General features: G+C 38.8%; 1 protein-coding gene and 1 long non-coding RNA gene across 4 annotated transcripts; one reads left to right on the top strand and one right to left on the bottom strand.

Moving 5' to 3' along the window:
* Nucleotides 1-96: 96 nt before the first annotated feature.
* Nucleotides 97-3282, bottom strand: LOC111577481 (transmembrane protein 250). Of its 3 annotated transcripts, XR_008599374.1 has the most exons (3): nt 3026-3282; nt 2084-2381; nt 97-432 (listed from the first exon to the last, which is right to left on the bottom strand). XR_008599374.1 is itself a non-coding variant. In XM_023283788.3 (2 exons), exon 2 carries the CDS (start codon nt 2180-2182, stop codon nt 1763-1765), a length of 420 nt encoding a protein of 139 aa, XP_023139556.1. In that variant the 5' UTR covers nt 2183-2381; nt 2971-3271; the 3' UTR covers nt 895-1762. The 3 variants fall into 3 exon arrangements, 2 of the variants coding, with proteins under 2 accessions (XP_023139556.1, XP_023139553.1); XM_023283788.3 differs by lacking the exon at nt 97-432 and having other exon boundaries at nt 895-2381; nt 2971-3271; XM_023283785.3 differs by lacking the exon at nt 97-432 and having other exon boundaries at nt 895-2381; nt 3026-3267.
* A 47-nt stretch (nt 3283-3329) lies between these two features.
* On the top strand, nt 3330-4702 carry LOC129347329 (uncharacterized). Its single transcript, XR_008599375.1, has 2 exons — nt 3330-4371; nt 4486-4702. It is a non-coding gene; the product is annotated as an uncharacterized LOC129347329 (long non-coding RNA).
* Nucleotides 4703-26997: the final 22295 nt, after the last annotated feature.

Here is a 26997-nt window from a genome sequence, read left to right as displayed (position 1 = left end):
AAATGTTGGGTTAAAAGGTCAAGATCTGAACAGGAATAAGCAAAGCAAATGCAAATGTTGATGAGTGAAACTAGCAAGTCATTCAGACTAAGCACACAACTTCAACTTTTTAAGCAACAAAAGAAGAAATGATCAGGAGCAGCCGGTGACTTTTCCAAGCCGACTTAAAGCGCTACGTTGTCATCACAAGACAATTCATGTTCTGTAGTTCTCCTCTGGTGTGACTGGGCTGTCAGATCGGCCCAGTTCAGAATATGAGGCATATGATGTGTTGATCCTCAGAACAAAAGCTTATTGTTGCCCCGATTATCCATTTACAGCCTGAGGCCATACTGGTCTCAAGCATGTCTCAGTCAGCCCACCAGCCAGTGTGTCGAAAGTTCATATCTAAAGTTGCGTTCTGGTAATTTCCAGTCTTTTTCACTCCATTTCCTGTGTTTGACAATGATAAACAAAGAAATATAAGGTGCTGTTTGCACAAGATGGCAAATACGGGTTCAAATCATTACAATAACACCAGGTTAAGTGTTAAAAGGAGCATTTCAGGGCTTCAACCCGCCGTGCCCTCATTAGTTCCTGTAAGCACACTTCATGCCATGTGAAAATGAGGCTATATAAGGTGATTGGGACACAGCCATGTCCATTGTTATGCTTGGCAGAAACAGCAGGGTCTAGTTGTGGTTGGTGTTTGTGCGCTGGAGGAAGCTAAACAGAGAAGTCTGTCAGAGCAGCTCTGAAACCATGTGAAGAGCGACTGATGGAACACTTGACCCAAAGCCGTTTTCAATTTGAACTGTCACACACTCCTATGACACAGCTCGAGGCGTGCCATCATGGGTGTTAGACTACACAGTAAACACATTCACTGGGCCATGCGTTTTGAAACACGAAACATTTCATGAGGCAAAAATTTATTAAATAACTTTACAAAAAACTGTGGATGTTTGTCACTCGGGGACTAAGCAATCCCTTTCCCCTCTTCTGACCCACCGTTTCCACGAAAAACAACATTATTCACACTGCTGTTGACAAGTTCTCCTATTTTGGTCACTTAACCCACCATAACCTGCTGTATATCATCTTCATTTCCACTGTATATATTTACATGACATTGTGTTTGCACACAACACGATCTGAACAATCGTAACCATAGTATCATGGTTTGCCTTTGGAGCCCAACTAGAGTTATTTTGGCACAAATGACTGTCTTGCATCACACAGTCACGATGCACATCAGTCATATGTCACTTTTCCGTGCAACATTCACATTTCCCATTACTGTAAACAAATGAGTTTCAAGACAAGATGCCCCTTACAATTTGCGGCTTACAAACAACATGAAAGACAGTACAAATATAAGAGACTTTGATCCCATTGGTCCCTTCATGACTCACGTCTGACCTTCATGTTCAGACTGACTTCATGCATCATTTTTATATTCTGCAACCATGTGGTTCTCGGACTTATACAGGACTAACATTTTTAAAGGAGTGCACATTTAGATCTTTAAGCCACACACAGTGGTTTAAAGATCACATAGATGTTACACAGATTCTTACTGGATTTCATCACATCTGAAACTGAACCAATAAGACCTGATGAAATGGCGTCAAAAGGGTCTTTTTGACTAGAGCTGAGTGACAGAGCAGTCCTACAGGATATGCGACAGATGTGTGTGGTTCTGCAACACCACGCGAAGCTGAAGTTACAGTATGAGGCATCCACATCATACACTACATTTATCATGTTGCTCATAAAGCAGCTACATGTCCACAAACACCATGAAGCACCAGCCGAGTCCCCCCACCAGAAACATGGTGATCTGCATGCTGTAGATGATCAGGTCATTAAGCACACCAAAGTCCAGGCGCCGGTGCCCCAACAAAAGCAGAATGACAGACAGCTTGTACTGCAGCCGCAGGAGGACGCGCACGCTGATGTACTGCAGGAAGAAGAGAGCAGAGAGCGACACCCACAGCAGAGAGGTCAGCAGACTGCAGCCAAAGTAGAGGAGGAAGCGGAGGAAGCTGTACATGCAGCGCGAGCGCAAGTAGAGGTCAAAGTTATTGTACTTGGTGCGTACTAGCTTGGAAGTGTGCGTCGACCCACAGGCCGAGTGCATGCAGGTGGTGTGGGGGCCATGGAAGCTGCGCACCCGCCGTGGGATGGGGATCACAGGCATGGGTGGGCTACTGGAGCCCAGCACGGTGCACAGGAGTCCAGGATACAGGTGGGGTCCTCTGTTAGAGCTGCTACTGGGGAGGCACTCAGCTTCATTTGGTTCAAGAGCTCAGACTGGCTCTTAGAGGAGAAGCCCAGGAGGGAGAGGAAGCTGCAGCTGGTGTCTGTCTGCTGTGATTTCCCGCAAATGCAATAAGGTTCTGTAAAGAAAGTGCATCCTTAGGATGTATGTTTTTGTACATTTTAAACATGCACAACGATCATGGTTACATGCTAAAATGCTGTAATTGAGTTCAATCCATTGATATTTAGTGAGAGAAAAGAACTCCTGTCTCTTAACTATGAAAACACTTCTGTCAGACATGCACATTAGATCCTGAGGGACTCTTCACATTTTATTTTGGACTACTATCTTCAGATTGATGTTACAAAGCCTGCAGATATAATAAAAAATTGGTCTGTTATTCCTGCTGTCCCAACACCGCTCAACACTCAAGAGTTGAATCAGACTTCTTGATATGTATATGTTTAAATAGTATGCATGCATTTTTTGCTATTATCATGTTGTCTGTAGTTGTACAGAGCTGCAAAATTTGCACGAATGCCCAAGACAAATTTCCCCCTGGGCATAATACAGAATATCTAATCTTATCTGAACCTATCATATGCACACACTAGTAATACAACAAATGCAGGCATGTGCAAGCAAAGGCTGCAGATATACTTTTAGAGCTTATGCATGAACATAATATTGATGCATTTTGGATGGTAAAAACATAGCTAACACACCTTTCATTCATGCAAATTCTGCTCTAGGCACTAGTGTGGTCGTGCAGAAGCTTACGTGCAACACTTCGACGTCTTCCTCCACAACAAAAGAAGACTACCGCTGCTTGATTCTCAGACGTCTGAATGACTGCATTACATCATTAATAAACAGCTGACTTTAGCACATTAGATGTGTTTTATTTTTTTCCCTCCACGACGAACAACAAGCTCTTGCTAGCGAAGATGAGGGAGCGACGGCGAGCCGGTGCTTGAACGTCCTGTCGCAAAATAAACGAGTCATCCTGCTGTGACGACAGCTGCACAGTTAAAGGGGAAGAGCTCCTCAGGAAGGGAACATGAGCTCTGAATACCAGTTCACTATGGAGGACTAAAAGTGCCAAAATTAAATAAATAAATACATCATTAAATAATTAATTAAATATGTCATTAATTAATTAAAATTGGAATTAAATATTTCATTAATTAATTAAAATTGGAATTAAATATTTCATTAATTAATTAAAATTGGAATTAAATACTTAAATGTGTTATTAAATAAATATATCATTAAATAATTAAATATGTCATTAATTAATTAAAATTGGCATTAAATATGTCATTAATTAATTAAAATTGGCATTAAATATGTCATTAATTAATTAAAATTGGAATTAAATACTTAAATGTGTTATTAAATATGTCATTAATTTATTAAAATAACAATTATTTTAAGTAAAAAACATATTTCATTATTTCACTATTTAATTAATTATTTCATGGTCCTTGCGTTGCAGTGGATCATGAATTTATTTTATCTGTCAACCTCGCCCGTCAAAGTCGGTGGGCGGATCCTAACACCTGATTGGTTACCCTGCACATCAAGTCAAGGCAAATCGATTCCAGATAATGGATTGACGCAGAGCTTGTGAACACATTCCGATACACTGGGTGGCGCTATTCACCTCTACGTTGGTTTGGATACTCAATAAAACAAAACTTTATTAGCAACCGCTAAAGACTCGGTCCTCTTTCCCAAATGTTGATACATGCGGTGCAAGACAAATTTTCCTTTAGCATTTCCTTTAGCATCTACTCGGCGCGCCACGGCTCGTCTCGGTTTAGTTGTTTTTCCATTACATTGAGTACCACCTCATCGTGGGTTGAGTCGTCATAGCACGGTGGCCCGAAAGTCCCTTACCGTCATTTTTGTGCGACACAAACGCAATGCAACAATGTACATGGAGGCGATAGTACACCTGCTGCTCGGTCTGTGGCTTTCTGTCAGATTCAGAGTAACAGAAGAGTCGGAGAAAGCTGAGAGCGGCGAGTCGAAACACTCAGGAGACACACAGGAGAGTTTGGGAGGCGATACAGCAGTATCAAGCTGAAGACAAGAGGATATGAACGAGACGACATATAAGGGTAAGCTAATGCTAGTTCGCTAGCTATCGTGTATCAGTCCTGTGAACGACCCTGTAATGGCTGCAGTTTGTCGCTATTAGGTATTAAAATATGTATGCTGTGTATGTGTTTCAGATGCTCTCTGATGAGACTTCATGGGATTTACCTGAAGCAGCAGCACATGAGCCTGCAGTGGCACAAGGTGTAGAGGAGGAGGGCAGAGATGTACAGGATGCACTGATGCACTACGTGTCATGCAAAGTTATTCTTCTTGTTATACTTCTGTTTTTCTGTCCCCGGACCGCTATTGTTTTCTTTAATGCAATTCTGACAATAAACTTTTGTAGATGTGTCTATGCTATTGTTTGTTTGTGAAGGTTAGCAAGATTAAATAAAAAATTAAACGCCAAAACATTAAAACAGCTGTTTTAAGAAAATTCCAGTTTGATAAATCAGTATTGCTTTGGTGTAATTCAGTCACCAGAATTATGAACCATAAAGGAGTTTGTGTTAAAACATGTTAAATCCCATTAAACACAAATACATTATTAGGGAATATAGAATTGTTTGGTTCAGACTGTTGACTCTTTTCCTACCAGTGTCTTAACAGACAAAATGAAAAGTTATGATGCAATCACATAAGTCACAAAATAGTTTATTAGTCAGCAGCAAAATCAAAACTATTTACAATGTGCAAAGTACAAACTGTGGTGGGCCTCTCCTACAGTGGAGGGCTAAAAGTAAAACTATATACAACTACAGGTGCTGGTCATATAATTAGAATATCATGAAAAAAGTTGTTCATTATTTCAGTAATTCCATTCAAAAAGTGAAACTTGTATATTATACTCATTCATTACACAGAGACTGATATATTTCAAATGTTTATTTCTCTTAACTTTGATGATTATACCTGAATACTAACAAAAATCTCAAATTTGGTATCTCTGAAAATTAGAATATTGTAGAAAGGTTCAATATTGAAGACACCTCTAATCAGCTAATTAACTCAAAACACCTGCAAAGGCCTTTAAATGGTCTCTCAGCCTAGTTCTGTAGGCTACACAATCATGGGGAAGACTACTGACCTGACAGTTGTCCAAAAGACAAGCTTTTTCGTGATATTCTAATTATATGACCAGCACTTGTAAATCTCAAGTCTATGGGAGGTGGACTCGCTCACACTCGCCGGCTGCCCACTGCCTACCCAGCTACCCCAGCACACCCAGGAATGACTGGTTGAAGGCAGTATTCTGGGCCAGCTTCATTCTCTCTTGCCTCGCTGAGGAGCAACCAGATGTTCTCATCATGCTGGGCATGACTCCACTCCTCCTCAGCCTGCATCTCCACAAGTACGCTAGGAAGGTCCAATTTTCTGTGGCCCCCTTTCCTCTTGCCTAGACCAAAGACAGAAAAGTGATCAGAGTCAGCTTTAATGGCCAAGTAAGTACACAATATACACAGAATTTGGTTTCGGCTGTTGGTGTCATCCTAGGAATATGGAAGAGAATAATAAAAAATAAACAATAGAAAGAGGAACAGGGAGGAAAAAGAAATAGTAGTAAAATAGAACACAATATAAACAGAAATGTACAGCTAGACTGGAATGTATGAACACATTAGCAAAATGGTAATTGCTATAAACACAGTAGTGGTGATTTTTGTGTACAGGGCTCTGTAGTCCAAATGTCCAGGGTGAGTGGGGTCTCTGATGATGTTTTCTGCAGTCCGTACTATGGGCTGTAGTCTGTTTCTGTCCTGCTGTGTGGTTGATCCAGAGGTGCACAGGACAGATTGTATGACTGCAGTGTAGAACTGGATCAACAGCTCATGTGGCAGGCCATGTCTCCTCAGCTGTCGTAGGAAATACATCCTCTGCTGAGCCTTTTTCAGGAGGTCCTGAGAGATTGTAGTCCCCAGGAGCTGGAAGGACTCCACAGCTATGATGTGATGTGTTTAGCCACCCGTCCATCCATTTTCAATCATGATCATGTCTTTGATACTTTAATAAACTTCTGGCACTCTTCGCTTTAACCAAAGCACAAGCAGTAACTCCTCCACCACAAACAAAAACGACGTGGTGTGAACTTCATTTCATCCTGTGCACATTTTGGAGTTGCTAAGAAGAGCTGTGTTTTCTCATTTTTATGTATATTTTCATTCAGTTTCACAGCTACCTAGTGACTATAAGAAGAATGGTTGCAATACTACACCGCACCAGAACGTAAATTAATTAGAGTGACTTACTTGTTAAATCAATAGAAAATAAATGCAGCTGCATGTGTTCTGTTTATGTGTCACTGTAGCTACATGTAGCTTTCATCAGGCCTTCCTGAGCTGGCTGCTGCACAGTTTGCATTTACACCTGCCTCAATTCTTGGTCATTGGTCTCGTTGTTCTGATCATGCTTGCAGGCATTTACACCTGTAGTAATAATAATACGAAAATCAACCATGCTCTCTGTTTACCGTGTCTTACCGGTGATAAGACGTTGCTGTGACGTGTCGGTGTCCGAGCTGGTGCTGGAGAGGAGACAGGGCAGCCGGGGGCTCCGCGACGGAGGTGGAGTAGGCTTCGCATGTGGAAAGGGATTCTTGAACAGAAATAAACACTCACTCTAAGTACAAGAAAAACACGGCATGCTGACTGAAGTATTAGCTTCTGAGAGCTAAACGTTAGAAACAGCAGCACGAAATACAAGCGGAGCACGGAGCTAGCACTGATGGCTAACTAGCTAGCGCTGACGGCTAACTGGCTAGCGCCGATGGCTAACTAGTTATCTTATTGTCTGCTACAGGAGACAACGACGTTACTTTCTAAAAATACTTGTTTGCTTAAAAGAAGCTTGCCACCAATGGAATAAATGATGTATAAGTTTCTTGAAGTCACAAAACACTCACCGTCCTCGAACGTCTCCAACAATGCAGCGGCTGAGTCTCCCTCCTGTTGCTCGCCGGTGCGGTGCCAGTAAATAGCTTCCATTAAACCTCTTCCAACACCTCCTGGTTGACCCACGCCGGCCGTTGTGGTCCTGGGTGGACCGATAGTCATTTTTGAGCTTTTTCAGCTTCTCCCTACACTGCTTCTGTCCTCTTTATATACAGTCTACTGTATATGTGAGCGGCCATCCGCTCAGAGACCTCCTGATAAACTTTCTCCGTCCAGCTCTCTCTGTATTCTTTGGTCCGCCACCAAAGACAAAGTCTCGACCTCTTCATTCACCCACGGTACAGGTCTGGCTGTCACATTAAAATTATGAAGAACAGAGAGTTTCGTGAAGAGCAATGCACACCGTCGCTGTTTACAGTCATTTTTTAATGCAGGATTTTGTTTTCGTGCTGAAGTTGCTCTGTGTCGTCACTCCCTGTCCAATCAGTGGCCTGCACTATGTAAACGCCACATTATCGGCTCATCTCAGCTCGCTGGGAACCTCAGCCGAGAAGGTGCTGAAAATTAGTCCGTATGGAAACGCTCGCAAACAAAGATGAGACGAGCCGTACCGTGCCGAGTAGATGCTTGTGGAATCGCGGCTAAACAAAGACGAGCGGAGCCGTGCCGCGCCGAGTAGGTCCTAAAGGAAAAGCGCTCGACACTCCGAGCATCGCTGCAATTTGACAGGCTGGTAATCCACAAAGAACGTGATGTTCCAGAACTTCCCTCGGTATGCCAAACGCCCTGGTCCCTGTGTGTGCTCCTGTTGCACCCTGGTACCAGAAAACCGGCGGAGTACTTCCTCTAAATTTGCAGTCACTCTACGGTCAACATCTTGGTCGGAAAGTGCGGAAATAACTTCAACAACTTCAATAAATTCCTCTGCTTTACACGCTACATGCTCGCGGTCAGCAGGTCCTGCTTCCACATACTCTGCAAGGTCTAAAATATCTCTCACCAACTCTCTAGAAAGTTCACAGCGACTCTCCCTCTACACAGCCTCCATGTTTAGAAAGACTTCTACTTCCGGTTTCAAGGCAGACAAAAGCAGTGGATTAGACTAGATTCACGTTAGTCCCGCCCACGGACTTTGACGGGCGAGGTTGACAGATAAAATTAATTCATGATCCACTGCAACACAAGGACCATGAAATAATTAATTAAATCGTGAAATAATGAAATATGTTTTTTACTTAAAATAATTGTTATTTTAATAAATTAATGACATATTTAATAACACATTTATGTATTTAATTCCAATTTTAATTAATTAATGACATATTTAATTCCAATTTTAACTAATTAATGACATATTTAATTATTTAATGATATATTTATTTAATAACACATTTAAGTATTTAATTCCAATTTTAATTAATTAATGACATATTTAATTCCAATTTTAATTAATTAATGAAATATTTAATTCCAATTTTAATTAATTAATGACATATTTAATTAATTATTTAATGATGTATTTATTTATTTAATTTTGGCACTTTTAGTCCTCCATAGTTCACACTGTTACTGGTGAGTTGCATAATAGACCCTCCAGCAAGCACAAACTCACCTAATATTACAGAGGGATTTAACAATAGCGTGAACCGGGGATAAATGCACCCACCCCTTAAGAACAATAGCTACTTTCCTGATATATTTCCTTATGTAGTTTAGAGGATATTAACCCAAAACAGACAAAAACTTCTTTTTCTTCTAAAACTTAAATGTAAAATCTTGAGGAGCATTTTCCACCATGATACTACTTAGCACTTTCAACATTTTTTACTTACTTATTTTTTCAAAAACATGTTGATTACTGCAAATCAAATTAAAAACTAATTGTCACAAATTATAACTTTACAGTATATTACAGTTGTAATTAAATTCCTGACTTACAAACATTAATAATCTGCAGTGATGTTTCGTCAACAGAAGTAAAGAATTTAAGCTAGCTAGCTAGTGCTAACCCTAACCCTAAGCTAATATAGCGTAGCATTGTTAGCTTTACATTTAGTCAGCTAGTTAGCCTTTCAGGCAGATAATTATTTTTAACTGCTGGCTAGCCCTTATGTTACTGTACTAGATTATATTGTACATAGTTTATCAGAAATCCAACATTATCAGGGCTAGACTTTTCAAAATAATTAATGTCAATGAGTGGTCTTAGTCTAGTTTACTGATGTGTATTTTGGATATACTGTATATATATATATATATATATATATATATATATATATATATTTTTTTTTTTAATTTATTTATTTATTTTTTATTGACAATTGATTTATAAGTAACAGGCCCAAGACAAAGCTTACAGCTTTACTATACCATTAGGATAACTGGTATTTAAATTCCTGAGGTAAAAATAATAAAATTAAGCAGAAGCTAGCAAGCTCTTGGTACAAGCTAGTATAACAATAGTAGCTTGGCCTAAAGTGAGTTAGTTAGCATTTTAGACAGATAATACTGTCTTTTGTTTGTTTTTATTGTAGGTTAGGTATCATGAAACTATGAGATGATAGTGTACATAATGTAGCAGAAGTCTTACCCTGCTTTATCCTACTTAGATGTTTTTGATTTATTTTTTACTAGTTTGATTATTGACAATTATTTTTTTTAAAACAAATAAGCCTAAGACAAAAGTTATAATTTCACTATACCAATATGATAATTGATCTTTTTATTCCTAACTTAAAAATAATATTAAGCGGGAGTGTTTAGTAGGAGCAAAGAATTCAAGCTAGCTATTTAGTGCTACAGCAAGCCAATATAACAAAGCATAATGAGCTTGGCCTAAAGTTTGCTAGTTAACCTTTTAGACTGATAATAATAAGAATACATTGTTAACTCCTGGTTAGCTGTTACATTACTGTATTACATCATAGTGTAGATAATTTATCAGAAATTTAACATTAGCAAGGCTAGAGTATTGAATATCATTGATATCCATGGGAGAATTTTTTACCCGATACCAGACTGGGGGTCTTCCCTCACAAGTCCTGCTCTTACCGTTCCACATATTACAAATGTTTGTTGTTACTAGTGTTAACTTAATTGAAACACATTAACACCATTTCTTTATTCCATTTGGATTTTAAAGACCAATAAGTCCCCATTTACATTAACCTTGTTTATGAGTAAAAATAAATAAAATCATCAATTGTTCGACTATAGTTAATGATCTGAGTCGCATGTGTTGACAGATTATCACAGACTGGTATACGTCGAAGTTGAGGTAGTATGCAGTTTTTAAACCACTTCAATTTTTTAATGGCAGCAAAAAAATCACACCTGTTGTCCTCCCATGTCAAAAATGATCCCATCTGGTTTGACTGTTTATAAAGCATAAAGTATAAATTATCACCCACCTCTGTGTTTCAACTTTTTAGTCAACTTTATTCCAACTCATTTCCAGACATACAGTACGACAGTACATACCGTTTTGATGCCTTCAGTATTAATCTACAATGCAGAAAATAATTAAAATAAATAAATAAAAACCACTGAATCAAAAGGTGTGTCCAAACTGGCATGGGTGGGCTACTGTAGCCCAGCACGGTGCACACGAGTCCAGGTTACAGGTGGGGTCAGACTCAGACTGGCTCTTAGAGGAGGAAGCCAGGAGGGAGAGGTAGCTGCTGCCGGAGTCTGTGTGATGTGATTTCCAGCAAATGCAACAAGGTTCTGTAAAGAAAGTGCATTGTTAGGGCACGTTTCTATACATGTTAAACATGTACAAAGATTATGGTAATATTCTGTCATTCTGTAATTGAGGCTATTCCATTGAGACTCAGTGAGAGGCAAGAACACCTGTCACTTCTCTCATAACATTGCTATCAAAGATGCACAGAAGACCCCAAAGGAATCCTCACACAATAATTTTTTTTGCCTTTAGGTAGATTTTACAGAGCCTGCAAATGTAAGAGCAACTGTTTAAAACTGTCTTTCATTCCTACTGTTATCAACAACAGCAGCAGCTGAATCAGACTTCTTGATGTGTCTAGCCTATGGATTTGATCTACAAGGTTAATGCCTGGATCCCTGCTTTTTGTTCTACTGACAGTTTATCTGTTTAATGCAAGCTGCAATACAGTGCTCCTACATGAACAATAAAAATGTATAAGTTATATACAGCATGCATGCATTTTTGTTTTGTTTTGTTATCATGTTGTCTGTAGTTGTACAAAGCTGCAAATTTGCACGAATGCCCAAGACAAATTTCCCTGTGGGCACAATACAAAATATCTAACCTTATCTGATCCTATTATATGTACACACTAGTAATACAAGAAATACAGGTCTGTGCAAGCAAAAGCTGCAGATATACTTTTAGAGCTTATGCATAAACATACTGTTGAGTCATTTTGCGTGACTAAAACATTTTGCATGATTAAAACATAACCTTTAATATTTGCAAATTCTGCTCTAGAGCTTATGCATGAACATAATATTGATGCATTTTGGATGGTAAAAACATAGCTAACACACCTTTCATTCATGCAAATTCTGCTCTAGGCACTAGTGTGGTCGTGCAGAAGCTTACGTGCAACACTTCGACGTCTTCCTCCACAACAAAAGAAGACTACCGTTGCTTGATTCCCAGACGTCTGAATGACTGCATTACATCATTAATAAACGATTGACTTATTTTCTTTGTTTTGTTTTCTTCCCCCTACGACGAACACGTTTTTGCTAGCGAAAATGAGGGAGCGACGGCGAGCCGGTGCTTGAACGTCCTGTCGCAAAATAAACGAGTCATCCTGCTGTGACGACAGCTGCACAGTTAAAGGGGAAGAGCTCCTCAGGAAGGGAACATGAGCTCTGAATACCAGTTCACACTGTTACTGGTGAGTTGCATAATAGACCCTCCAGCAAGCACAAACTCACCTAATATTACAGAGGGATTTAACAGTAGCGTGAACCGGGAATAAATGCACCCACCCTTTAAGAACATTAGCTACTTTCCTGATATATTTCCTTCTGGATTTTAATATCAATGTAAAAAGTAGTTTAGAGGGTAATTGAAAGACAATGGACTGACTTTTGTATTACAAAACTTTTTAAAAAAAAAAATTAGTAACAATTAATTTAGAAGTAATGACCCCAGGGCCTTTTAATTTAAGTATAACATTAGAATAAATGATATTTAAAGTCTTGGCTCCAAAATAATAATACAAAGCAGGAAATTTAGCCTTCAGTAGCAAAGAGTATAAGCTAGCTAGCTAGTGCTACATCAAACTAATATGGCATAACATTATTAGCTTTGCCTGAAGTCAGCTATTTAGCCTTTTAGATAGACAGTAATACATTTTTACATGCTGGTTAGCTACTATGTTACTGTACTAGATTATATTGTACACAGTTTATCAGAAATGTAACATTAGCAATGCTAGACTTGTCCACGAGGGACTTTACCCTCTTTTATCCTTCTTATGTGTATGTTTGATTTATTTTAGGGCTGTCAAAATTAACACGTCAATGCAGATTGATCCATCATCATGATTAATCAAATTAAAAATTTTAAAGCACTTAACGCATCTGCAGCACAGAATGACTCAAAATCCCTCTGGCAACGCATTTCGGGGAAGTTTGTCCAAGTAGACTTACCGTCGCGCATGCGCAAATAGGCAGTTGATCCGGTAGTGGCAAAACCAAGCAACTCGAAATGGAAGATGGTAAACACTAGGACCAGACTGATTTATCTACAGGCCGATTAAATCGGCCGATTATAGCCCTTTTCAAAATAATCATCATCGGCCGGAGTTTTGCCGATATTTTCAACGCCAATATATTCTTAATTTCTCATAAAACAGTATATGCTGTTAAGTGTCAGAGTCACGCAGAATGATGTCCTTGCGCCATTTGTCATGGAGCCTTGACTCTATTTAATCCTCAGCCCTCACAGCTGTCTTTTCAGTAATGTACAGGAGTAAGCTACAGCCAGGAGTGGGCTGAGCCGACAGGGAAGTTTATAACGACATTGTGAAATTAACAATGACTCAACATGTCTCCCGTTTCAGTTCAGAGAAAAAGTTAAAGTTAAAATGATTAACATTACTGTCTGTCTTCAGCAATCGTCATGATGTGATGTCACTCTTAGTTTTACTTTGTCAGAAAATACAAAAACGTGACACAGGCTGTAACAGCAACTCACTGTGTCTTGTTTTGGAGTAACTTTAGTGTTGGACTATTTGTGACCATTATGTATTTAAAATTCAACTCTGTCAAAGATGACAAGTAAATTTCGAACAAATTGGCCCAAGACAACTTTTAACTTAACTGTACCATCATAATAATTGGTATTTCACTTCCTGGGGTTAAAAATATACAAAGAAAGAATGTTTAGCCTACAGTAGAGAAGAATTCCAGCTAGTTAGCTAGTGCTACCGCAAACTAAGATAGTATACCATTATTAGCTTGGCCTAAAGTCAGCTGGGAGGTCTTTTAGACAGATAATAATACACTTTTTACTGCTGTTTAGCTATTCTCTGACTGTACTACATAATAGTGTACATAATTTATCAGAAATCTAACATTCCCATGGGTAGATAATTGAACATCATTGATGTCCATGAGGGACTTCTTACCCAATGTCAGATGAGGCATCTTCCCTCACAAGTCCTCCTTTTAGATGTTACAGACAAAAGTTTTTGTCATTCAGACTAATGGATAACCCTCCATATAACTCTCATGCTAACAGTATACTGAATTTTGTATATGTATAAAAAACACAGGTAGGAAACTGTCAGAATATTACAAAATCTTATCTTAAAACCACTTCTTTTTATCTCCCCAGACTAATATAATAATTTAAAGATTAATAAGGTCGCGATCATCCAAGATAAATTCTGATTGATGATTAAAGCTAAACCTCAGGGAGCACCGTACACCAGTTTATGCGATATTGTAGACATAAAAGTGAAATGAGTTTGGGCCTTCATCTTGGTTCAAAACTGCTCTGAAAAAAGATTTTCCTTCTATCGTGCAAACTGAAGGTAAGGCTAGTTTCATAACATAACAGCATTTGGCCTTTAGACTACATTTCTACAGCACTAATGACATTTAAAAGAGCAACATGCAGTGCGTGATTATCCTTGCAGTGTGTCACAAGATGTGTGAATGTGTGCCTTGCAGTGTGGACGAAATATGACTTCAAACGCAAGATTGAAATGTATCACAAAGATTATGCATAAAAACATTGCCAGCAACGTCTCTAGAATATAAATATTTTAATATAATGTATATGAAGTCACCCAAACTTGTAACAACATACTATACATTCAATCATGCTGTTGCCAAATACTAAAATAGTATTTATGCTTTGTTCAAAATTCCTTTGTCTTGTGTAATATAAGTTATGAAAAAACAAACTATGTCAAAGCTACATTTGAAGTACCAACAAACAACAGTGTTATGACTGTTGTATTTGATTGCATTAGTCTTAGCCATGTGTAATGAATAAACCTGCAGATGAGTGTATTTTACTACCATCCAGTAAATTGAGTCATATGATTTCTTCTGTGCCTACAGCCGTTTTGGTCAAAAGACTTTGCAAAAAGCATGTGTGCATGTGTCTTCGTGTTCCGCAAGCCGAACACAAGGTTGCACAGTTAATGTACTTGCATGTCCTTATAAGTGTTGGAGCCACATAACTGTGGTCAAGCCTCTCACTCTGTATGTCACGTAACCTTCATTGGACAGATTTATGGGTTGGCCGGAGGATTACATCTCTGCTATCTGTCCTGAAGCCAGATGGCAGCAGGTGACCATAAGTCATGATAAATACAGGCATAAAAAAAAAAAAAAAAAAAAAAAAAAAAAGAGTTTATTACACTTGTTAATAGTGTTCTGGGTCACTTTGCTGAGAATTTAAAGGTGTGTTATGCAAAATTAGAAAAACAAACATAACATTTAATCAAACATACATTAAACTGTCACTGACATTAAAATATATGAATCCTGGTCCCTTGCTTTCACATTGTGAGTGAGTTTAGTAATTAAATCCATAGCATAATATTTGAGTGGCAGCCAAAGTCTGAAGTCAACTCTGGCCATACAAATTAAATGGCCTATTTATTAAAATGGAGAGTATTTTCTGTGTCCACAAGAGAGTGCTCACCGTGGCTGAATGTCTTTAAAGTGCTTTTCATTATGACTTTGTAATGGTTTGGGTCTAACAACCTAACTCGACATCATTCAGCTCATTTAATAAACACACAAGCACAGTTTATACCTCACACTCCAGGGTGCCGTAGTGGTCTGGGATGAATCCCGCTTCAGCAGGAGTAGCCTTTATGCTGAATTCTTGCTCACAAATAACAGGTCATTATATCTCATCTGTTGTAATTAAAAACGAAATATCTGAATCTACATCTTGGTTTCCATCACAGCTATGGTGAAAACTGTGCGCAGCCTTTAAATCCACTCAACAGCAGCAGCCATCTGTATTCAGTTTTGCAGACAGTATTGTTGAATCTTCCTTTTCTGAAGTACTTTCAAAAAAATTTTCTCCTAAAGAAAAAGCTCAGGGTCATGATGGAGAACAACAACTAAAGGATCCTTTTCAGTTCTCGAGACAAATGTTACATCAGAATCTTTGTCATAGAAAACTTGAACATATCGCTGCTAACTCTCCTGTGACCTCGTCCATATGTTATTCAATTTAAGGCTGAAAATCCTTCTTTATCTCTTTTATCAAAGCTTATTCATGCACTAGCAGTCACAAACAAAAAGTTCACCTGAAGTCTTCCACATTGATTGCACCAGCGCACACAAACTGTATGCGTTTACTTGAAAATAATAGTTTCAACACAAAACGGTACAAAGGTGATACTGAAAAATTTGAAACTCTGTATCTCACAGCTGTCTTTAAAGCAGAAGCTTAAACGTAAGAACTCACCAATTACTTCCCTGTACTGTAAATCACTGAGTTATCACACATAGTTTGCCAGAAACTGGATTCAGACTCTTCCTTTCAGCGGAAATCTTTTTTCTGTCCCTGCTCTATATTGGATTTTTGAATCTTTGGATTACTTTGGGACCAAAAACCTGCTGCACAGATTGTTGAGCTAAGTTGGTTCTCTGCCTGTCGTTCTCTGTAACCCCCTGGCCTTGAGATAGGAACTTATAATGGGTTGCATTATTTTCTGGTTAAAAGATTAATGGTGGTCTATTAAAAAATGTCTTGAAGGTTGTCCTCGCTTGTCAGGTGGTGAAGACACAGATCCCCCTCTCAGAGATAAAGGACATGTGGATCTGAGACAAAGGGTACTGTGTTAGACCGACCTAAAGGAGATGCATACCAATATGAAAATATGAAAGTTGTAGGTCAGAAGAAATACCAGATTACTTGCAGTGAATTTGGTGACACTTTGATTGTCAAAGCAAGCAAGTTTGATCATGGTTTAAGATTGTCAGACATCGCATCTTTAGCTGGCTGTTTCTTTTTAATTAGTCTAAATCACATAAATGATGTAAAAGAACGAAGCAATGTTTGAGTTTAGCTGCAATGCCAAGTCCCAAATTGGTGTTTCACTGTAGACTACAGAAAATTGGATATGATGTGCATGCAGATACACAGACACAGAAGAAGGTTTTCTAATTCGTTTCTGTAAATGTCAGTCAAGCAATGCTTTTTTTGACTGATATCTACTCTTTGTTCTTGTATGTTAAAGAAAATCCTTTTATTTGTTATTAAGTGACTTTGAGATAAGCAGAAGAATGGAAAAACTTTGATTTTCCACCACTGGAGGGAGCTGTTTGTCCAGATTTCAGGGTTTTTCAATGTGGTGAAGAACAGCCTCATTCAAGGGCACAGCTCTCTTTCTTTCTATATGGGCTTCCTTTGAACAAAATCCAGCTCCTATATTATTGCCCTGCTTTGATAAATGGACACATTCGGCGCCTTTACAGCTGCAAATGCCTATAAATGGTGCCAAGTGTAGATGTTGCTTTTCCCTGTGCATCTGGTTAATAACTGCTTCCAAGCTGAGGAAGCTCCTCTGTCTCGTACCATTACCAAGAAAAACGATGTCAATAAAGTGGAATGCTAGTGATTTAGGCATCCGAGCGCCCTTGTAAAGGATGCATACTGGTTCTAATCATGCATTATGGCAATATTATTGACTCATATTTTTCTCTTCCAAAACACGAAGACCTTTAGGGCATTGCCTCACCTTCGCTGAGGTGGAGGTTAGTCAGGGAAAATATATTCTGTGCAGCTTTTTTCCATCCCAAGTTTGAACTGAAGAATGGTGCTTTCAAAGTGTCACCGCTGAGGCTACGTCTTCATTTGGCCTTCTGACAAAGTGCACAAGGCCAAATCTGCTCCGTGCTCGTAGCCTTGTGGAGTGGCAATTGCAATCCACAGCCGAAGCTATCCGCCCTCCACCTCCCACCCCTCCAAAAAAAAAAACCTTTGCCAATACACAGCCGCCATGACCCAAAGAGTGAGTAAGCGAGATTAAAGGGGCAACACGTCAAAATCCTCTTTGACTCCTTCAAATGCACTTGGGCTAAATCAATTAATTCATTAACTAAGTAGAGGTCACAGCCAATAGTCGAGCTAAGACAAATTAAATCAATTAGTCGGGCTAATAAGATGAGGGAGACTTTAATTAGTGAAAGTTTAATCAAAGCCTTGCTTGTGCTGTGCTGTGGCATGAAGCGGCTCAGTGGATCTTCTATAGAAAGATCCATTAGGCCTGTCAGATGAAACTTTGGCAACATACTATACGAAAGTATCCACGTGGCTAGTTTTATGTGCTTATATGTTCATTCAATTTTAGTAACACAAGTTTCTTTAAACATGTGGGGTTGCGAGTGGGTCCCTTAGTTTGAGTGTGTGTTTCCAAATCTGTTAACTCTGAAAAAAGCCATAAATAAATAAAATTAAAAGATGAGGAAAGGGCCTAACGCAGACAAACTTCCAGGACAGTTAGGTGTGCAGAGGATGCCAAGCCACGGAGAGCAAATTAAGTACCCAATTAAACTAATTAAAATAAAACGTGATGCAGGCAGTTGGGTCAGACAGTTGCTTCCAAGTTTCTTTGCTATATAAAAATGACTTATTAAGGAAATAGCCAAAGGCCTGCTCAAACATTTTCAGTCCTCTTCAGAGTTTTTTTTCCTTATGGCCTCATCATGTGTGTCTCTTAAGTGCACGCATCTGTGTGTGTTTCATAATCCTGTCAAGCCATCTGTTGTCATTAAAACCTGCTCCTGTTGTGCTAAGATCCCCAAGTATTTATCTGGCCAGATGTTACTTTGAACTACTTTATCTCAAAGTTTTGCGAGTTGTTTTATGCAGTAACATCTACACTTTTCAAGGACTTGGTCAGACATGTAAAACCCAAGTTGAAAAAAACAAAACATAAATTTATCAGGGTCAGTTGTGTTTTTTTGTATATTAATATTTGGGAAATGCCGAGGTAATAGAATTTGATCATGTTCGGCATTACACAAACTGGTCACAAAGTTCACAATATTGAATTAAACTCGATACAGTTCTTAGGGGTTACTGAGCTTTCTTTTTGATTTGTGTCCATGTCCTGCTGTTCTGTTCCCCTTCTGTCCTCAGCCACATTTGGCTGAATTGGGCCCGGCTAGTGTTAATCCTCAGCATAAGGGGGCTAGGCTGGATTATCGACTGATGTGGAAACATCTGTATGGGTGAATGAGAGGGCTGTGAAGCTGGGACTTATGGTGAAAGGGGTGTCAGATCTGAAAGGATGTGAAACAGTGTCAGCAGAGGTGACGCTGTTGCTAAAGGTGCAGTGTGAAGATGAGACGGACAGAGAGAGAATGTGACATTTTGAAAAATATATTTTAATATTGGTTCTTGCACAAAAATGGCACATGTGAATGAAGCGTCTGTAAGTGCTTGAAATATAGATTTCCAAGATGTCATCGTCTAACAAATTTAAGACGTCTTTGCTGCCGATTTGCCCACACTCATCTATTCCTATTTAAAACTTGCTCGCCACAAACCTCCAAAGAGACCAAGGCCTTGATTTTGTGCTCTGCATGTTTTGCATGCAGACCTATTTCTAACTGGTAGTGATGCATAGAGCCATTAATATGCAGGGATGATTTAGAGGGCAGGGGAGAACTGGGGGATTAGTCTTGCTTCAGTCCTCACTGGGGGGAGTTTGAGGAAGGAGGTTTACATCAACAAGCCCTGATTTACGTTGGTGAACAGATGGCAGAGAAATTGCTCTGTTTGGAAAAGATGTGCAATTTATTTCAGTTGATATTAGAGAGAGAGAGGGAGAGAGAGATGAGAATTGATTGGCGTAGAGGAGGTAACTGGAGAACAGGTAGGGTCAACTTTACATTGTACAGGGAAAACAGGTGAAGCTGGAAGCTTCTGGGGCAAATTTTTGAGAATTTATGCACATGGCAGTTCAACTCTACTCAATTTACTCATGAACTGTATCATTACTTTTGTTATTTTCATTTTACTACTTTCATTTTATTTACTATTCCGTTCTTGGTTGATTCCTATGTATTTTCCTATAACTGAGTGGTGTTAATGGAAATTAAATGGTACGTTATTGTGGCCATATGGACAAAACCTCTATTTCTTACTCTCTTTCACAGTTTTACAATACATCCATGTAATAGGTCACAAAATAACAGCTTTAGGATCCTTTTTCTTTCTTTTTTTTTTTTTTGCTGTCCCAGCAGAGCAGTAAAAGCTGTTTACTGTTCATGCAAACTCATCGCTTTCTGCAGCTGTGTCAGTACCTTCCACCACCAAAACACTGCAGACCTTTACTGTGAAGGCAGTTGACTCCACTGCTCCATTCTATACATTTAACATTGTCAATATTTTTTTGTTTTTAATGTTGGCATAAGTTTGAAATATTAAAATAGAAGACAGGAACATTAATTGCACCTTGTTGTGTGAACTTTAAATGCACATGTTCATCACTGCCCCTGATTTTCTGGTGGCATTATGGTTGTGCTAATACATTCACTGGTATCAACATGTCAATTTTATCACCTTTGCTCATTTAATTGACACATTTCTGCTAATGTACTTTGCTTACCACACCTATCGCATCTGTGACAGTGTGATTTGCTCTGTGTGCATTGCACTTTAACCCTCATGTCGTCCTGCGGGTCAAAATTGACCCGTTTTAAAGTTTGAAAATGTGGAGAAAAAAAAAATTCACAGTGAAACTTCTGATGTCCATATTTTCAACATTTTTGGGAAATCTCTGAACATTTTTTGGTGGTAAAAAAGAAATGTTAAAAATGTTCAAGAACATAAAAAAAATTGAAGATTTTTTTGTGAATGTTCTTAAAGAAAATATGAGAAGTTTTACTGATATATATGTAATCACTAGATATTTTTAGGATTTTTTTGTAAAATTTGTACTCATTTTTTGAAAAAAAATTACAAGAATTTACTTGCCAAATTTGGGGGATTTTTTTTTTTTTTTTTTTTTTTTTTAAATAAAACTTTTAAGGGAAACTTTTAAGGAATTATTGGAATTTTCTTCCTGAATGTTTTGCACATTTTCAGAAATTTGGGGAATTTTTTTGTTGAATTTTTGGATTTTTTTAAATACAAGGAAACAATATTTTTTGGTTCCCCTTAAATGAAGACAGCAGGAGGGTTAAGGATGAAGTTTTACTCCTTCAGTGCAACAGGAATAAACTGGTTGAATGAGTAAAAGTGGCACAGCAAAAACAATGACTTTGCAGGTCCACTGCACTGCATATGGAATCACACCTCTGATGTAAACCCTCTTGTCTATTAAGAATCCATACACTATCATTACATCAAATAATTGGAAACATGATACAGTGACCACACACTAGATCAGATCAATAGAGCCCCACTTCCAATCTGCACACACATAGACGCACACACACTCCAAGAATTTTACTATAATTGATTTATGGAGATTCGACCTGCAGAGACGTATTGATCCACGGTAGGGAGCTTGGATAGAATATGATGATTCAGCATTTTTGTGATTAATATGAACAACTGGCCCTTAATGTATTTTGTACTTTTTATGCAACCCTGGTAATTGTCCCCCTCCCTTGCCCCCCAAAAAACTGCTCCTGGTTTCACATCAGGTGGAAGCCAGCAGTCTTTTTTTGTGTTACTGGATCATAAAGTTAACTGTCCAAAGGGCTGTTGATTTTAACAAGCGTGCAAAGAGAGAAAGGTCAATGCTAACGAGAGTCACCCAGTTAAGGGCGTGTCAATATAGACAAATTGAGATGGGTTAGGAATGCAGGATGTGAGATTGGACTGGATGTCAGTCGCTGTTTGCATGCAAGTTTGTGCACGGAGACTCACCAGTAAGCAGCACAAGCGAGAGGATACCGGTGAAGTAAAGCTCGAACCACTAGCCACCATTAGCCTGATTGGCCTGAGAGGTCAGCTGGGGTCAATTGATGGGTCAATCACATTGTCGATTTGATGACCCAACCACACTGGCTTGGCAAACAGAGGGCTGGATCCCGGACACGCTTGCCCTCCCTCCCTTCGTCTGAGTTATTGTGCATGCCAAGGCTACGATACATTAACACAGAAAAATCTATCCGATCACTTATGCTGATTTACGTTTGGACTGCACTGCCCTGTCAACCCTCTTGACCAGCTCATGTGAACATTTTAATGCAGGAAGATTTATGCTGCAAATTATTTCACAGTGGTAAAATATGAGTGCATGAGATGTGACATCTGAACAGTGTGTTTGTGTTGGATTTTTCAAACCAGACTCAGTAACTGAATGTAATAAAAATAACAATATTCTATGTGCCATCTTTCCTTTCTAAGATCACTTTAAACAATTAAACAATATATAATACTGTTGTCACTAAACATTTCACTCTTGTATCAGTTACGGGCATCAGCTTTAAAAAAAGAAAAGAAAAAAAGCCAGACCTACATGTGAATTGAACCAAAACGTGGCCTAGATGGAAAACACGAGATAAACGCATCGGTTTTCTGAGCCTGTCTCTTAATCTGTAGTAAAGTGCCAGGAGATCTGCGTATCTTTATGTGTGCCCCATTAATGATACAGCAAGTACAAAAGCACCCCGGCTCAGATACCACTCTTCCTTTAACGTACCGATCAAGATCTGCCTGATCCACCAGAAAGAAATACTCTAATCCGGTGACATGATGCCGGGGTCAAAAGGTTAAAGGTGAGGAAAACAGGTGCCTTACCCTTGTTGCACCGTCACTACCAACACAGCAGTAAAAGATTATGAAGAAGGGGGAAAGTGTGCATTTGTTTACTTAGATTTCTTTCCTTGTTGTTTGCCGTTTCTCTTCGAGGGTTTTCACTGTGGTGCGGTGGGGTTAGTTACATCAGTTCCTGCTGTGAACAGCTTCGATCAGTCGAGTCATGCTGTTTTTCCACTGCACTGTACAGAAAGGTTTACCTGAACTCTGTCTTAAACGCAGTATGTTCCTTCACAAGGAAGGCTGCTGATTTTTAAGTGTAATGATTTTAGAGTGAAACAGCAACACCACTAACTGTGATACACTTGTAAGCGATCAATAAACAGCAAAATAAGACTAATATCTGAATGTACAAACGGGGACACGGGTGAAAATCAACTCTCAGCCACAGGGACTCAGGTAGAAGCTGAAAAAGTACTCTGAGCAGAACACGGATAGAGATTTCTCTTTAGCCACAGCAGTGTGGCTCGGCATGGATCAGCTCGGTGCTGCTATCCCCTGCTGTGGAAATCTATGTCATCATGGTTTGGCGCAGCGTGGTGCGGTCAATGCGGATCAACTCGGGCGAGTAGAAAAATCGTATTAAAACCTAATTTTAAAGCACTCTGGCAAGTTTGATAACATTAAAATTCAAATTTCAACTTTGATTCACAGCGAATTCAACAGCATGTTTAGTTTGCTCTACTGGTATGACAATCTGGTATCTGTTTTTATTTAAAATGTATTTTTCAGCAGAATTTCCTTGAAGCCCTAGACCATTGTGGGTTAAACGAGCAAGCAAGAAAGTCTATTTGGATGTGGAGTCAACTTCAGACTTGATAACAGCAGAGTAGAGAGGACCCATAGTAAAGACTTTTTTAGATAGCAGGAATCAAAGTTAGTCTTTTGGAAAAATTACTTTAATGGCGTGTTGGTGGATAAGACAGATATAGAGGAAATCAACTTATGATGATGTAAATGAACGTGCTAGTGTTCTGGTAACTCTTTTATTGGATTATTTTTATTATTGATAAATGTTTACTTAGCTTAAACTGCATGAATGGATTTTTTGGCCTATTGGGACCAGCACAACAAGCATTTAACACATTTCTAACATCGCTAGTGTCTCTTTATTGCATGGTGTACACCCAGCCGTGGGGCTGTATTAGTCTTATGAATATGAGCCAGATATTCCCTTTACTTTTAGCTAGACCAGCTCTTAAATATGCATTTCATTAGCTAAAAATAAAAAATGTAGCTTTTAGCTATAGATGCTGTTTTCGTAGGTGCTCAGGAGCTTGCTTGCACACGAAAATGGATAGCAGCTGTTAAATTGTTATATGTAGTGAATTTTTAAGATTGTGTGTACTCTGGGAACATTGCCACCACTCAATTTTTCTAAAACATCATCTTTAACCAACAGGCTATTAGCTCTTGGTTACTTGGTCAAAAAGTGACAAATCAAAAGCACTTCTCTATGTTTTATTTCACCAAGACTGTCGCATAGTTAACTAATATTAGACATATAGAGTTGTTGTCCATTTTTAACTTTCTGGACAATATTGTGTTATGTATGTGTTTATTTATTTTGCTAATTTGACTTGTTTGGTAGTAGAGTGAATTGTCAATCTTTTTTTTTTTTTTAAATTTGTGTTGCTAGTGCCATCTCAGGGATATTAGGCCTATGGTGATATAAACTTTTAGCATTATTTTCCAAGCATCCATGAGGAACAAAGTCAAACTGGCACCTGTGTGGGCAGTTACTGTAAAGCAAGTTTAACTGAGATTTTTCCCCTGCCTGCTGTGTCTTGAACTATGCTAATGAGACCAGTTAGAACTAAACAACAAAGTTGTGAGCTGTTATACAAAATCAATGAGCTAAAAAAACCGCAACTTTTAATTCAGAGTCTCGTGAAACAAGTAGTGTTAATATCAACATATTGATTATAGCAGCTTTATGTTTTCATAGCTTTCAGTGTTTAAAATCAAGCAGAAGCTAGTGGAGGGTGATGTCAGAATGCAGCACATCTACACACAGTATCCCTCCACCTGCTGAAAAAGCTCACTGTCCACACATTTCCGTTAAGTTGCCCTTCTCTATATTTTGCTCCAGATGGCAGCAAGGGCCTCTAAGTATCTGATTGATCGCTGTTGTACCTCATATTTCTTCACTTGCTGACGGGAGATTACCACTGTCAATTAGTGTTTATGGGATTCCCGCAAACCCACTTAGCAGCCTGCCTCTTATTGAAAGAAAGGTACAGTATTTATTTGCTTTTTACCCCTTTGCATATTTCTCATTTTTGCGTTTTCCCGCTGACACATTTCCCATAAAGAGTAATAGCAGTACTCGCCGTAAATGGGAAAACACGCATAAAAGGTATCAATGGAACAAAAATCAGGTTAAGGATATCAATCCTTGAGGCTGCCGTTTTTACAATAGCTGTGTTCAGCAGTGGCGGAGATCAGGTGTCCAGCTTCACACATGGTGACCCCAGGTTTGCAGGTTTGCGGTTACCTCAGACTCCTCCAATATTAAACACAGACATCTATTATCTGCAACTGGTCTCCATTTACACAGGGACACACGCAGAGACGCACACGCATGGACGTACACAAGCATTTTATACACGCACGCATGTCCTATTTGGTTGTGTCGTGTGCATGCGCGTAGGTGTATGTGTGTGAGCAAAAAACAATGGATGGTCTTGCAATGAAATATTTAAGAAAGAGCAGCACGTAGCCCGTAAGATGTTAGAGGTCACATCGTTAAGAGATGGAGAAATAGAAAGAGAACAGAAACGGCTTTTCCTGTCCCTTTCTGACAGACTGTCAATTGTTTAATGCTCTTGTGAACCCAAAACGGGAGCAGTTTTTGTCTTTTTCATACTTTATCTTGTCATGTGTGTCCTGTTTTTTTTTTGTTTTTTTTTTAGGCCTGAACCTGAAACAAGTTGTGAACATCGAAACATCATCATCTTTAATATAGACATTGTGTATTTACTGATCCTGCAGTTATAGAGCATCATTAGCATTGATTTATAGTCATATTTCTAGACACCTGTTGAAGCTAAAGCCAATATTTAGTCTTTTTTTTAAACTCCTTTCAAATCTAGTAATTGACTATTTTCATCACCTACTTGCTGTGTCTGTCACTGCCAGCATGTAGTGGCTTTTAGAGCTTTATCACAACAAAAGCAACAACAAAAATGATGCTATTAGAGCAGAGAGAGCTGGAACATTAGGTTGGGAAGCTGACAGGAAAATAATGAACTGGAACTTGGTATAAAGAGCTGTAAAGCCAAGGAGAGCTTCAGATTTGGATGATTATTCTCTCTAGGTTTATCATTAAGAGTGAGCCCTTTCATCGTGCCATTTGATATATTGTTAATACAAAATTATTGATTTTAGCCGCTTTAATTTATGTTATGTGTTCATTTCTTACTAGCACTTTCTTTGTAGCTTCGTCTTCCAGTTTTGTTTTTTTTTTTTAAATCTAATATACTTCTTGCTTCTTTCTAAATTCATATTAAAAGAATAGCATTTTCTATTGTTTTTTTGTATGTAAAGCATTTGGCTACATTTAAAAATGTTTCTAAACTCTAATTTTATCTGTTAGAACAATTTAGGACGGCACTTTTGTTCAATCAAAAGCCACATTTCCATAATAGAATAGAATATAAAATAGCATAGAAATGCTTTATTGATCCCCAAGGGGAAATTCTGTGTCATACCAAGAGTTGACTCCCAACACGACAATTCTTACCCCCACAATCCCCAGCATGTAACAATATTTGCATGCTACAAGAGCACTCTTTCTGCATAGCTTGTGGTGGCTTATCCTGCCCAGGTGGGGTTTTGTCCCAGTCAGCTTGGTACAAAGAGCGTTTAGCCTCTCCTGAATAATCCAATGAGAGCATCCGGCAGATGGAGACCTGGGGTTCGAAACCTGAGAGTGACATCTGACACATACGCACAAAGGGGACCTGGGGACTGGATGACTTTGGGAGGTTAGTGGTGGTGGTGATGTGGCTTCTGGACATGTCACCTAACCCAAAGCCCTCTCTGCCCCCTCCCTCTGTTCCCGTGTTGATGCCTAAATGGGGCAGAGTGGTTAGCGCTTGGAACAAACACACAATCTCACCTGGCCTTGAGTCCAGCTTCTGCCACGAATCTCTGTTGTGGTTTGGATGTTTGCTAGTTTTTCTTTGCCATGTTTGGGCCTCCATGATTGCTTCTGTGGACGGAAGAATAAGTAGACACCATAAGACTTTCCAAAAATGACGTCATGTAACAAACTTTAAAATTATTTGCAAATAGGTAGTTCTGAAAACTACTAAAATACGTAATGAATGAATACACTCAAGCAACTGAGAAATGCAGCCTTTTTCATATATTTTCCACCAAAGTATGACACGATGTGGTTCAGCTTTCACAGAGGTTCATGTCCTGGCAATCACAATTACTGTGTATTTGTTGGCCACCTCTACGACTCGCCCTGAACGTGGTGCTCAGTAACTTAT

This window comes from Amphiprion ocellaris, chromosome 17 (assembly GCF_022539595.1).
Source record: "Amphiprion ocellaris isolate individual 3 ecotype Okinawa chromosome 17, ASM2253959v1, whole genome shotgun sequence".
In the NCBI taxonomy this organism is placed as follows: Eukaryota; Metazoa; Chordata; class Actinopteri; family Pomacentridae; genus Amphiprion; species Amphiprion ocellaris.
Note: the sequence above shows the minus strand (reverse complement) of the source record. Positions and strands in the feature narration are given on the sequence as shown.

Bases quoted from the DNA above. Each gene is read 5' to 3' on its own strand.
- LOC111577481 (XM_023283788.3), bottom strand. From the start codon at position 2,182: ATGCCTGTGATCCCCATCCCACGGCGGGTGCGCAGCTTCCATGGCCCC.